The following is a 15,065-nucleotide window of genomic DNA, read 5'->3' on the forward strand; positions in this document are numbered from 1 at the left end:
CTGAAAAATTTAATTTAGAATTAAATTTAATTTTCTGTCATTTCATTTCTGACCCCTCTTGTTCCATCATACATAAAACACGTGTCATATTAGTGAGTCAACACTAATAATTTCACCGGAGGGATTCGTTGATGTATATTCATTTATTGAGGGGGGGTGTGGCTTAGCTCTGTAAGGTTACGTAATTAAAGAAAACGTGACCACGTTGGGCAACGTTGCAGCCAATGACAGAGTGAGTCAGACAGCAGGAAATCAGCGGAACATTTTGTTTGCAGCTCACATATTTTTTCCACATAGCAAACATCACAGGCGTCATCACAGACAGATAGACAGCAAAGGTTACACACAAGTGACAGGACGGTAAACTACGTCTTGTTCGTTTCTGCGTTTTCTTTAAATGGAGAAGAGTCACATACGGAGGACAAACTCAGAAAGTCGCAGGTAAAGCGAAGAATGTGAAAAAGGCGAAGATGTGCTCCACGGAAAACAACGCGGAGCTACAACATACATGTAAGTGACGTGTTTTTGTGAATGGTATATGTATATATGTACGCGAGCTCGGTCGGTGTTGTCATCGCAACGCTTCGTTACTAGGCAGCGGACTGTGGAGGAAACGTTAAACCCTCCGGAGCATAGGGGAGGCCGAGGGAGGAGGAGGAGGAGGAGGAGGAGGGGAGGGAGGGTCAGTGTAGGTGAAGGATGAATCTGTACACCGTTGATTTTTTATGTTGCCTTTCCCGTCCCCTTCCAGCGTCCGACCCGGCTCTCATCCTGGAGCTGAAGACCAGGAGACCTCCGTCCCTAGAGGGCCGCGCGGGATGTGAGACGTGGAGCGTGGACTTCTCCCCGGACGGAGCCTGGTTCGCCTGGTCGATGGGACACGGGATCGTCTGGGTGGTCGCCTGGCCTCTCGACTCAGAGTACGTATACTTTACCTGTCCATTTAAATCCACACGTGATGCATTCAGGTGTCCCTCGAAAATCCTGGCTTCAGTGGAGAGACAGGGGCCACATGGGGAGAGAATAAACCATAAAATGTATGCTTGATTCAATTACATGAAGGCCAATATTAACTAAAAGTAAAAATTTAAAAAAAAACAAAAAAAAAAAACATACATTATTCCTTTTACTTTACATAATTAAAAAAACAGATAATGAAATAAGTAATCATAATTATTAGGGCTGCAACTACCAATTAATTTAATTATCTATTAATCTGCCAATGATTGTTTTTTTCTTAATCAGTTAATTGTTTAGTCGATGAAATGCTAAAATATAGTTTCTCAGAGCCCCACCATGACTTCTTCAGTCTGCTTGATTTGTCAGACTAACAGTCTAAATCCTTAAGATATCACCTTAGAAACCCTCAGTTTAGAAATATTTGCTGGAAGAGTGACTGAAACAGTTAACTGATTATCAAAATAGTTTTAGCCAGTTAATTTTCGTTCAATTGACTAATCGATTAATTGACTAATTGTTGCAGCTCTCATAACAATAAAATTCAGTGATTCATGGTCTGCTCACTCAAACTGAAGAGACATGACAAAGACTGTGATGAAAAGTGGCTGCATGAAATTAAACTGTAAATAGTGCAAAAAATAAAATTGCTTGACTAAATAAACTACTGTGATTGTAAAAAAAAAAACCATCCAGAATAAAATAACATTTCATGATTTAATTCTGGCCATTTGTCTGTCCTGAATTCTCTAAATTTTTTCCTCTTAAAACAGCCAACCCTAAACGTCCCAGGAGTGTAAAGTTGGTAGCTATGCCTTTAACCACAGTTCCTGAATTTCCTGAAATACCAAAAATAGAGTTCAGGTGCTGTTGATAGATTTACTCTGCTTTTCAGCTCCCTGTGTTTGCTGGGTGGTGTTTGAAAATGTTCACTATTCTTGCTAATACAATACCTCAGCTTATGCACCAGTATAAGATAATACCTTTTCAGAACATTATTTTGAGGAATATAAACACGTCTTAACTCTTGTTTTTCTGACCAAATAAGTGAACGAGCCGATGAATCTGAACAAGCATTTGATGCCAATTTGAGAACTTTCTTATATTCTGTGCTACGGACACATTTCAGTCGATACTGAACCCTACTGTTTACTCACCTCCCCAGGCCAATATGATGGCGAGAAAGTTGGAAAAACAAGTTGTATGGCGGTTGCAGAGGCAATAATACAAAATACTTTAACTGACCAGTGACAGTTTGCCAGATGATTGTTATTAGCACCATATCAGGTAAAACAATTCTTACTTTCCCTGATGTATTCTGATTATAACATTTCCAACAGCACTTGAAGGCAGCATCACTTACTATCCTCAGCTTTACATCACCTACATGTGTGCTTTTATGGTATCTGGATAATCTGACGTTCTTCTCCTCCCGCAGAGATAATCAGAACGGAGACACCGACCGAGGAGACAAGAGCTTCAGTTGTGGTCACCCAGTGTGGGGTCTCGCGTTCGGACCCAGACCTCCAAAATCAGCCGCACCCTCAACCCACCGAGTTAAAACACCATCCAAATGGAACAAGAGTCTGCTTCTGGCCACAGGCTTGGAGAACGGGGTGATCAAAATCTGGAACGTGTTAACAGGTGAGGTCTTTGTTTCTGCTTGGCGAGGACGTTACCTGTTTATACTGTTTTCAGATGTGAAGATTAATTATCTTTTTATACACGTTCAGGTGAGGCTGTGTTTGATCTCCACGGCCACGAAGGCGTAGTGAGGGACCTGGTCTTCCCTCAGAACGGGACGCTCACACTCATATCATCTTCTCGGGATAAGACCTTGAGGATTTGGGACCTGACTCAGAAAGGTGTGTGCATCGTTTCAATAAATAAACTGATGTGAAGTCCATGAGAACCACGTCTTTAGCAACTAAACGCTTTAGAAGATAATCAGGTTTACAGAGGTGTGGTGTTTTCGTGTCCCCTCGTGATAACAAAACTTCAAACGATGTTCACAGACAATCCGTGCTGATATGATTTTAGTGTTTACTTTTCACACGATGCAAAAGGAAATGGAGCTTATTGACATTCAGGGTGGAGATAATTAGACGGCCATTATAATATTAGATATTTGTTTGATATTTGTTTATTTAACCCTTAGTTGCATGTTTTGCCCTTTAACTGCACATTATGTTGTTATTTGTCTTCAGTTAATGCCAGTATGGTGTCAGAATCAGCTGGTAATCGATCCCAGAAACAAACAAAAACCGTTTTTGTCAAAATAACATAATTTTTAGACTGTTTTTAATCACCCTTTCCATGTCGATGTGTTGAAGCCATGTGGAAAGATCTAACATGTCATGGAGTTTACATGTTTGTGCTTCTTCTTGGCCTGCTGACAGCATCGCTCATGACCGAACCGTCACATGTCGGAGCATCCTTGAACACACCGACATTGAACCGCTTCTGCTCAAAGTGTGAAATGTTTCCCATGAAGCACTACTAAGCACGTTTCAAAGCTCGACAAACTGATTTTCATAATTTATAAGTACCGGCTGAAATCAGTGGCTGTCTGGAATGTTTGAAATCAATCTAAAGGTTTATGATATGCATTTTATCACCGATCAGTTCACCTAAACTAAACCTTCTGTTCAAAAGTAAAAAAAGTTAAAGCAAACAGATGTTCATATTTACTCATGTGGGAGTCACATTCGCCACCACTTCTTCAAAAACTGGTTATGTAAAAAGGTTTGATGTTTTGTGGTCTCTGTCATTCAGTCCAGTTCAGTTGTTTTCTGTCTGTTGTAGGTAAAAAGGTGCAGGTGCTTTCGGGCCATAAAGACTGGATCAGCTGCTGCAGCGTGTCGTCGGACTGCAGCATGATTGCATCTGTCGGCAGGTTTGACAGAGTGAGTTATTATCGGACGTTGTAATAAGACAAGCATTTGCATCACCGTAGACGCTGAAGGACGTTATTAAGTCGATATGTTTGGTGCATGTGTTGTTTTTATGTATTTATTGACAAAACTACAAAACTTCTAAATGTCCTAAATCTCCAAATTGTCAGATATCGTCCTGACAGAACAAAGCTGCCTTTATATCCTCCTTTAATTCTCTGCATCATGTCCGTGTCGAATCAGTGAATTTAAGAACACCCCAGTTCTCTGTCTTCTCTGTAAGATTTTCCCACCAGTAACTTAAATTGTCACAAGCGTCACATTTGGCAAAAGAGCAAATATTTAGCATTTCACTTCAGAAATGAGACACTGTTTAGTGTTGCACAACTGTGTTTTTTTTTCTTTCTCTCTTTTTTTTTTTAACATAATCCTGCATAAAGTTTCTTCTTCTTCAACAAGAATTTAGCTTCTGACCACAAACCTGTTTATCTGGTCATTAGAGCAACATATCCTGTGGTGACTGATAGAGAGATTGTATTTGTTTTTAGCAGGCGAGGATGAAAGTGAAGGTCCAGTGCAGAGTTTGTCACACTCAAGTATTTCTGGATCTAGTTATCTACATTTACTCCTGTGTTTGCTTGTTGTAAGACTGAGAGAAAAAGTTTAGCAGTTGAATTCTTTGTTCTCTTGTCTGGAGCACCAGGGAGCTCTTCCCACTCCTGTCAAACTGTTTCATTCCACACTTTCTCATGTGCAGAGAAAAAGCACTGAACAGTTGTGTAACACCAGACTTTAAGATCACAATCACATTTTTAAACAGTCCACTGCGTGTTTCAGCCCGTCCTGTTGACATTCACTGAGTCAGTGCAATGTTTCTGAGAAAAAAATATTTTCTAGCATTACAACGTCTGAGTTCATTTCCATAGGGCATCTTGATTCAAAGCCTCGACTAAACACATTTACATCACTATTCCAAATACAAAAATTAATCCTTACAGCAAGGATTAAAGACTCATTAATCCTTCCATGATTTTATCTTCATCAGATGGTGTGTCTGTGGAGTCTGCGCTCCTACATATTCATCAGGAACCTTACAGGAGGGACCCATAAGACCTTGTACCTTTTGTCTTCCTGCGACTTCTCTCCCGACGGGGCGTTGCTCGCCACCGCTGCCTTCAGCGGCTCGAGCTGGTGGATCGACCTCTGGGACCCTTACACTGCGGAGAAACTGGCCACTCTGGTGTAAGTTTTCACTCTGTTATAGTCAATTAGTGTAATATAGGAGACGGTAACGGTGTCTGAGCCTAAATCTACTGTGTGTTTGTTAAATGAGAAACATCTTGACCGTCATATCTCGAGCACAGATGTCAGTTTACTTCATATTGGCAGCAACTTTAAGCAGTTAACTCCAGGACGCAGTTAACTGCTTAAAGTTGAAGCTATAAATCAGACTCACTGAGTGTCACTATCACTGTTTACATCTGTTGCTTTGTCTGAAGGTTTGTCCAAGTGTCTTGTGAAACCTGTTCCTCGATCCTTATCTTTACATTATTCGCTGTTTGTCTGTAATGTTGACACAGAGACTACTTTGAAGATTACGGGCAAAACCAAATCTCAGCGCTACAGTTCTCTCCCAACGGCTTGCATTTGGCAGTCGTGACCGACGACAGGTGAGCGGTTTATCAGATCCATCTTCTGAATCCCTTTTTAAAAAAATCACACAATCATGTAATTGTTTTTCATGGTGGATGAACTGATTTTAGACCGATGTGTTGTGTCTGCAGAGCTCTTCGGATCTGGGAGCCGGGAAAGAAAGGGATGGTGATGCAGACGAAGGCGGACAGAGACTCTAACGGACTCTGCTGCAACTACCATCCACAAGGCGGAGTGGTCGCCACCGGGTAAAGATGCTCATACATTTATCCTAACTTTACTCCATTGACTTCCAATAGACTTTAGAGATGGCTTTTTAAGTTTGCAGCTTGCTCCTTTTGAATAACCCACTTCTCCGTCCACCATCCAAATGAAACGCACGCTCCAAACTCTGATAGTTTCAACAAAACATAAATCTACAGCTAAGTAATAATCATAATTTGATAAATTAATTGAGTATGAAAGCTGTTGTCAAACATTTGCTGGTTCAAATGTGACCAGTCGCTGCTTTTTTTGGTTTCATATCGTTATATTTTCATTTTTTTGACCGGCTGGTGAGACAAAACAAGAGATTTGAAGATGTTACATTTCAATCCTTAATGCAAAACCTTGAACTTGTGTAAATTTTGGTTTGGACTGTTTTCTTTGCAATATTTCATTTACTGCTAAGATGTCAGGTAACACTTAATTTTAACCCCCATATTTAGCTCATATGCAGTATATGAATAAATGATTTCTCAATATATTTATCCACAATTATAACTCCTCTTGTGTGCATCCAGAAGTATGAATGACAATAAAGTAGCACACAGTTGCAGTAATATAAAATACATCTTCATAAAGTTAGAATTGTTGACAAAAACTACATTAATAAATTAGAAATGTTCTTACATCTGCATACAACTACATTATAGTGTATTTCTTAAGCTGCAGTGCATGAAGCCCTGTTGGCCTCCGTATAACTGCATCATAACCAAAGTTTCTCTCTTCTGGCAGAACAAGAGACGGCCATGTGAGGTTCTGGAAGGTTCCCAGGACGGTACCCAGCCTGTGCCACCTGTGCCGATCCATCCTGCGCCACTCGGTCTCCACGCACCAGATGGAGCCTCTGCCTCTTCCCAAGAGGATCCTGGAGTACCTCACTTACCGCAACATCCCCGACCGCCTCAAGACCTGCTGCTCCTCCTCGGACGATGAGGAGTGGCAAAGTTAAATAGGAACATTTAATACGACGCGACCACTGACATTTACAGCGAGTGATTGTTATACACCGTCTCATAATTAAAAAGAAAAAAAAAAAGAGGCATATTTTTGTTTGCTGAACATGAGATGCTTTCAAAGCTTGATTTTAGCACAAGAAGCATCTCCTAATCTACTTAGATGTAACATTTCTACACTAAGGACTTCATTTATTGCACTACTACTGTAAGATGATGCATAAATTCAACGTTCACATGCTTACTTGACCTGAATGTCGCAATTTTATACTGTTAATTTATTGTGTAAATATCAAATGTATATGCATTTCTAATTCCTGTGTTTTATCATCATAGAGCAACTATGACCACATGCACTACTACTGAAACCACACATGTTAATACCAAGACTGGATACATAGGAAATAGTTTTATTAAACAGCTTCAAACACATTGTACATGTCTCAGAAGTATTCTTACATATGATGGATGAATCTATGGAAGTGAGTTGATCCAACACAGAATTTACAGTTTTCCAAGTCCGTATTTTAAGTGCCAAACGATGGATCTTTTCAGGTACTAGAGTTACAAACAACCTTGTTCTCAGTTTTATGCAGATTTGAGTGACTCAGATAGACGCTAGCATGTGTGTCCAAGACATCTGCCGATCCGTACAATCAAACTGTGGAGCAGTGGTGGGTAACATGCAGCACACACCTGAAGTCTGTTTTCTTCTTAAACAAACAGGTGATTGTAATGCTATCATCCACTTGTTTTGTATTCTAGCATAAACAGAAGTGATGGTTACCACCAATTAAAAAAAGTTTGTCGTGGGGTATCTAGGACGCCTCGCTGACCACCAGGTCTCTGGTTGCCTGGAAAGCTGCGACCATTGAGCTCAGCTGGATCTTCTCATTGGTTCCTGAGGCGAGTCTGTGTCTGAGGAGGAGACACATGTTTGTTATGATGAGTGCAAACACTACATTTCAACATCTTGAGGCCTTTTATGAAACTGATTAATAGTCTTTACAGTCTTAACATTTAAATGAAGAAGCAACAGTGTTCTCACTTACTCGATGTCAGCTAGCTTGATGAGCAGACCCATCCGAATATCTGGGGGAAAGTCAACTAGAAGAGGAAAAACAGAAATTATTCAATTGCTACTTGTTGTTGATATTTCTGAGCGATGGTCAACACTTCAGTGGAGAGAAGCACACAGGAGGCTACTTGATGACGGAGAATCGTAAACAGCGAACATCCAAGTTGTTGTAACTCGGATGCTGTCTCTCTCTCCATTCTGTCTTCTGAAAGTCGGAGTCATGGGGCCCTATATCTTACACCCGGCGCAGAGCGGCGCTAAGCTATTTTAAGACTGACGCAGGTGTCATTTTCCTGTCCAGCGCCCACGTTGTTAAAATAGCAATGGTACTTGCACCCATGGGCGTGTTGGTCTAAAAGTAAGGTGTGGTCAGGTGCATTGTTGGCGCATTGCTATCTTGAGGCAGCAGAGAGCGATTGCATGTAGGTATTAAAACAACAGATCAGACACAGCCATCTCTCATGATGTCATGAGGAACACATGAGGAAGTAAATGAGGTGAAAACAATGATTAAACTAGAGAAGTAAATAAATCTGCTCAGCTTCTAAATTACTGAGCAGGATCTTAAACTGGTGGTCTGGGACTGACCACGGGAGCAGTAGTGTGCTCGTTATGGATCGTGCGTTTTCCCTTTGCGCACGAGTGGATCTGTTGCCTCTGCAGAGAAGCGCACCTATCTGTGTTGTCTAGAAGAGTCCTCTCTGGCCTCGGCTTACCACAGCAACGCTGATATACTCTTTATCAGAGAGGTTTCACCAAAACACCACAGACAGCTGAAGTCTCGAGGAGAGATTAAGAATTACAGCCTGATCTCAAGGCTCAGTTATGACCAAATGTCACTCAAACCAGTAACCCCTAAAGATGGAAAATTCCATAACACTATTCAACAGTGAGGCATGACTTTAAAGTTGCAGAGATCTTAAATATCTGAACCCTCCTTCAAGAGCAGTGGGACTTCATCTACCAGTACAGACTACACCTGCCACAGCTAAGACTTATATGATGAGTTTCTAGAAGCAACTAAACAAAAGTTTAAGTAAAAACCTTTTATTTAATCGGTGGTCACCAGCTCGACAGTGGTCTTACCTCTGTGTATAAGCAGATGAACTTCAGTGAGGATATCATGCAGGGCCAAACCTTTCAAAGTCTTCAGCTCAAGGATCTCTGTGATAGAGCTGTTAAGAAGTTACACAAATTACATCTGGACTGGGATTCACAGGTGTTTGGTCTTTAATTTTAAACCTGTATTAACTGATTTTTTTGGCCACTTGAGGGCAGCAGAAACACGTCGTGAACACAACACTGACATATCACCTCTAAACTGATATCGGGACTTACATTATCTTCTGTAGGTCTGCTTTTGGTCTGTCAACAACTCCAGGGAAATATCTTGCTCTTTAGTAGCTAAATACTGCACTATGTTCACCTGCTAGTCACTAACTGTGTCGGTTTGTTGTTTGGTGCTGAGCAGGTAGAGTAAAGTGAATGACGCTATGAGAGCACTGAGTCAACCAGCCGGACAGCTAAACAACAAACTCTGTAACATTCACTAATACATATCATTTCATACATTGTTTTTATGAAAAAATATCAATAATAGCTACGTCAATCATCCAAAACTTGTATAGTATAGATAATAATAGTCTGTAAATTTGTAATTTGCTGCATTAAGAGCCATTCGAATGTCATATAGTAGTAATAGTCTTCTTTAAAATGAAGTTATTACCTTGAACATTTAATGCTCATTTAGCTACAATTCACATCATCAGCTGACAGAAACTTAAGAACAAAGAACTGCCACTAAAATTGGGCAGAATTATGCGAACACATTCACATTTCAGGACATGGAAGATAACTTGGAGGTTATATGCAACATCATCTACTGTAAAGCTTCATGACTGAGTTATTTGGTGAAGGATACGGTTGTACGCGGAGGTGAAGTCTTTGTTGAGGGACCAGTCGAGGATGTTGGCTATATCGGAGCGGAGGGGGTGACCTGTGCAGGTGTACACTGTGTCCTCGGTGACCTTCTCGTACGCCATACTGGTGCTCTGAAATCACAGGCTGCAGTTAGTAAAGTCTACCGGCTGGATGATGCTTTTTTTTTTTTTTTAATGACATGAATGACTTTTTCAGCTCTTTTAGTGCACGATATGAATCGAGCGCTGTAAGACTTTAGGCTGAAGAGAAGCTTAAGGACGCGGTGAGGATGATCGGCCTCGAGTCTTACCTGCAGTATGTTGAGTGATCTTCTCATATCGCCTGATGATAAAGTCACAATGGCTTTCATTCCGTCTGGAGTTACGTCAACACTGCCAGAAAAAAAAAGACACACTCTTAAAAAAAAAAAAAAAAAACAACAACACCAACAAAACACTGTACGCTGCCTCACTTGAATGTTTTCATATTCAGTTTCAACAATTAAGTTTGTCACATGTACCTTATTTAACCATAATGCACTGCAAGTTTTTATTGTTGTTTGTGTGTTTTTATCTGTTTTTCTATCATTTCCTCTTTTTCTAAGTAATGTAAGTTATACATTGATAGATAATCTGTTTCTTCTTGTATAATTTGCACAGCGGGGAAACGTTTCACTACTATTGTCTTGTATAATGTGTATAACTCACCTTTCCTTTATATAAATGCCATAAAAAATTGAATCATGATCAAGCTAATTGATCCAACTCACACTCTCTGTTTTATTTTATTACTAATCAAATTTTAGCCCCATTTTCCCGTCACAGCAGAAAAACCCTCATGTTTGATGCAACCCGTCCAACATAGACAAGAATCTTATTTTTGTTTTGTGCTGAGAAAAAATTCCCCCATACGCTGTAAAAAACTGCACTTTTCCTGTGAACCCGAACTAGTGGCATAAATAGTGTAAAAGTCGATGAATGCTGCCAGTGTTTTTGGAGTAACTGGTAATGATTTAGTGACATAATTAAAACAAAGCACAGCTCTTTAAACTCCTTTAAATTCCTTCTACCTCAGATGTTTGGGGGTTTTTTCATATACATGGAGAAAACACCTCCATCACTCACACGTTGCCCTCACACACAAAGACACACCTCTCCTGCTGGATTACGTGCTCCAGACGAGGGATCATCTGGTCCGGGGATAACGGGCCGAAGCGAAACCTGGTGCAACGTGACTGCAGGGCCGGGATGATCTTAGACAGGTAGTTGCAGATCAAACAGAACCGAGTGTTTTCTGTGAACTTCTCGATCACTGAATCAAAGAGAGAGAGAGAGACGGATGAGAGTTAGAAATCACTGTAAGAGAGCAGTATGTTGGCTGATAATCTCTCTCACATCTACATAATATAAAACAAAAAATTGTGCAGGCCTCAACCAATCTGCTTCCAATTAATATTCTGTGACTGATGTCTCTGGATTAGCTGAATTTAAACATCACAGTTCACAACGCATGCAATTTAATCTTCTATAATATTAACCTTTTTTTTCCTCTCTGACAAAAATATGGGACGAATTTGACAACATTTTACAAGTAACTACACCATGATAAATGTAATTTTGTTTAATGTTTTCTTTTTATTGTGTTATTTTATGTTTGTATTAAAATTCATAAATATTACTAGATTAACACTGTTTAAAAACACACATATAACTTTATAAGTGGACCAAAATATGAAAAAGAGATGTAATACAAATTTCAATCAACATCTAGAATCTAATTAGCTCTTTGCTCACCTTCAGAAAGCTGTTGGCTTTTTAAGAAATGAATATTAGGGTGTAACAAGCACTCTCTGTAATCTGTAATTCAGCAACAGCCAAATCGTCTGGCTGCTCAGCGAGCCGTGTGACTCTCAGCAGGTGACGCCCGGCCGAACAGATGGCTTACCTCTCCGCAATGCATTCTGGGCGTCCTGGGTCATGGCATCCGCCTCGTCCAGTATCACTAACTTGAAGCCCTTCCTGGAGGACAAGAGAGACAGAGGAAACAGGGCGAGCGGTTGAAATGATTCCCTTCCAGTTACTGTCAAAACTTAATTTCTGAATAAAGTATTATCGCTGGGGATCAGTCTTACTTGAAGATGGTTCTGGTACTGGCAAAACTCAGAATGGGGCCTCTTACGACATCAATACCTCTGTCATCTGAAGCGTTTAGCTAGAAAATAAAGTTAGTAAAATATTAATCAACAAGGTCTCTTCCATGAACAACTAAAAATAACAGGTGCAAAGAGAAGTTAAAGTCTTAACTTCACCCTAAACTAAAGGCTTATGATGTACAGTTGAGACGTACCTCCAACACCATGGAGTTGAACTGTTTGTCTTTGTACAGCTGCTTGGCGCAGGCGAGAATGGTGGAAGTTTTGCCCGTTCCAGGGGGGCCGTAGAACAAGAGATGAGGAAGTCTGTCCTCAGTGATAAACTTCTGGACTGGAGAGACGAGGAACAGTTGAGGGAAAAAAACAAACAAGGAAAAACAAACAAGGAAAGAAATGTTAAGTGTATGAAATATGAGGAGTTCCTTTTCACACTGCATGTAATCTTCAAGTTTAGTAGTAGAGAGGTGCAATGTGAGTTAAAACATGATGGAACCACAGACTGAGAGTTAGAAAGCTGTGTTTTTAGTAATAGTTGTCTACTGGTCTTGGACTAGTGCGAGCTATGTTGGGAAAATAAACATGAGCTATCGGGCCAGTGTCAAAAATACAAAAAAAACATAAAAAACTAACATAAAAAACTGAAAATCAAAAGAAATTTGGAACATACACACCTGCAATTTAACTAACATGCCAACGATCATCTTTTAGAGTAGAGCAGTAATGATTAGTCGATCGACAGAAAACTAATTGCCAACTATTTTTATGATTGACTAACCGTTCCAGCTTCTAAAATATGACTATTTGCTGATGTCTTTATTCTTCTGTAATAAATTTTATATCTTTGGGTTGTGGACTGTCTGACGAGACAAAAGAGGATATTTGAGGATGTTGCCTTGGGCTTTGGGAAATAGTGATTGACCATTTTCTTACATTTTATAGAGAAATCAAGAAAATTATAGACAGATTAATTAATAATGAAAATAATCATTAGCTGCAGCCTTACTTTAGAGAGTCTTGTAAATATTACTGTCATGAGACTGAAGCTCACATTCGAGTCAATATACAGAATTTGAGAAAATTGAAGTGGCAGCAGTGAAAGAAGAGAAAACTATAGAAATACTCTATAGTAACTATATAGTAACTATATAGTAGTAGAACTCATAGTAAAAGAAATCATGTTTATATACTATTTTCTTGAAGTTACAAATGTGGCAAAACATGAAAACAATGAAGCAGCTGTTTTATTAAAGTGTAAACAACTGTTGAACCTTGTTGTGCTGAGGCTTGACTGTGTATTTACTGTAACAGTCCACATACTTACTAGTGGTTAGAATATCTTTGTGTGAGATCAGGTCATCAAGCTTCTGTGGTCTGTATTTTTCAACCCTGGAATACAAGACAGAAATAAATAATCTTCAGTAGGAATTATTAATAAAATTATTTTCGACTACGACGTTTGGAGAAGTTATTGTAAACATGGGCACAATCAAGACACAACACTTCACACTATACAACAATCCAGCAACATTTCTGATGATCAACTTATTAGTCACGAAAGACACACTTTTTTTGGTGGAAAAAAAACGATACAAACTCCATATAAAATATGTAGAATTACACACATCTTGCTTATTAATGAAATTAGATGCACCATAAACTCTGAGTAAAGTTAAAGACTTCAAATCTTGTGGTACCACTTTCCAATTCGGCAACTATATATATATATATATATATATATATATATATATATATATATATATATATATTCCACCAAGCATCAGTATATCCAAACAAATTTTCATTTTCATAACCGTCTCACGGTGAACGCAGCAGCATTTCCGACGAGAAAGTTATGTGATCAAGTGGCAACTAAACGATGCTTAGTGGGGAAATGACATTTCTGTTAGCTGTTGTGTATGCCGAATTAAAGAGCAGCTGGCATAGCTCCAGATTAAGTGTTTATTTAACATGTGTGAGAAATACTTATTTGAAAACAACAAAAACGCATGTCGGAGGACAGAAATCAACATTCAGCTGCTAACGTTAGCTGCTAGCTTGACTCCACATACTTGCCAGGTTAGCTGGCTAGCACTACCTATCAATTAAAGATAAAAAGACATTGCACTCACCATGGTAAATTTACGGCCTGCTGCAGCGGTGCTTTACTGGTAGAAGCCATGTATCCTCCTGTTAACTGTGAACTTAGCTCTAAACTAATGGATACTTTTACAGCAACTCCACTCTACGTTTGCTGTTAGTAAGTAGCCGTGTTTGGCGCGCTGCACACCAAAAACGTGCGTCAAACGTCATGACGTAAAACCAATGGGATCACATCGACGGCATCTATGGGCGGGGTCTCCGTGACATGACTGTCCACTGTAAAAATACTGTGTGGCATAAAAAAAATGCACAAGTGAAAGAAAGAAAATCTCAAAAATTCCTACTGTTTGAAATAAATAAATAAACACATAAATGCAGTACATGCACATATGTTTTGGTCACTTTGCAAATACATTTCTGCATCATTGACAATGTTTACATTATGTAAATTTACATTTGCACATTCCTGGTAAATATTTTGTACATTTCATTGCATGTTCTTCAAAAATGTAAACCTGCAGCAGCTCTTCTCACTTATATATAAGTGAGAATTTATTTTACATATTTTTGATTGTAAATTTATTTCTTTCTCATTTCATAAAATTTAGGATTACTTAATTTTGTGTATATTTCTGACTGTCATGCAGCACAACACCAAGGCAAAATCCTTGTATGTGCAAACCTAATTGGCAATAAACCTTGTTTTGATTCTGATTTAATGTAATGCTGTTAAATTTTAATTTATAAGAGTCAGCTCAACATGCTGTTCTTTTTCCCTTTGGCATCCAGTCTTTTCAGCTTTGTCGGACACAATGCTGGCTGAAGTCTCTGCAGGTGACACAGAGAAAATGTCATAAAAATGTCCTATCACTGTTCCCCCCTGCCTCATGGGAGATGACATTGCTGCAAATAGTTTTAGCCCCCCCCCCTCTGCTGGGATCCCTCCCTCCAACCTACTAAAGAAAGTAAGTTGTCACAATTAAAAATTTGGTGAGCATATAGCCTAAGAAATGTGTGATATTATAAAGCTGTACAAGATCAGGAATAAAGTTCGTCACTGTTATAATAACAATAATATTATATTTAATTTGTAC

The 15,065-nt window shown here is 39.3% G+C and overlaps 2 protein-coding genes across 2 annotated transcripts; one reads left to right on the forward strand and one right to left on the reverse strand.

Annotated features, from left to right (window-relative positions):
- Positions 1–204: 204 nt before the first annotated feature.
- On the forward strand, positions 205–6,792 carry wsb2 (WD repeat and SOCS box containing 2). The gene is made up of 9 exons (XM_042421009.1): positions 205–510; positions 752–920; positions 2,396–2,601; positions 2,691–2,822; positions 3,763–3,863; positions 4,897–5,093; positions 5,432–5,521; positions 5,636–5,752; positions 6,501–6,792. The coding sequence occupies exons 1-9, from the start codon at positions 471–473 to the stop codon at positions 6,715–6,717; spliced, it is 1,269 nt and encodes a 422-aa protein (XP_042276943.1). The 5' UTR covers positions 205–470; the 3' UTR covers positions 6,718–6,792.
- Positions 6,793–7,111: 319 nt separating this feature from the next.
- On the reverse strand, positions 7,112–14,177 carry rfc5 (replication factor C (activator 1) 5). The gene is made up of 11 exons (XM_042421010.1): positions 14,001–14,177; positions 13,193–13,257; positions 12,066–12,202; positions 11,851–11,930; positions 11,664–11,737; positions 10,871–11,030; positions 10,030–10,111; positions 9,721–9,850; positions 8,886–8,963; positions 7,774–7,828; positions 7,112–7,639 (listed from the first exon to the last, which is right to left on the reverse strand). The coding sequence occupies exons 1-11, from the start codon at positions 14,048–14,050 to the stop codon at positions 7,540–7,542; spliced, it is 1,011 nt and encodes a 336-aa protein (XP_042276944.1). The 5' UTR covers positions 14,051–14,177; the 3' UTR covers positions 7,112–7,539.
- Positions 14,178–15,065: the final 888 nt, after the last annotated feature.

This window comes from Thunnus maccoyii, chromosome 9 (assembly GCF_910596095.1).
Source record: "Thunnus maccoyii chromosome 9, fThuMac1.1, whole genome shotgun sequence".
NCBI lineage: Eukaryota > Metazoa > Chordata > Actinopteri > Scombriformes > Scombridae > Thunnus > Thunnus maccoyii.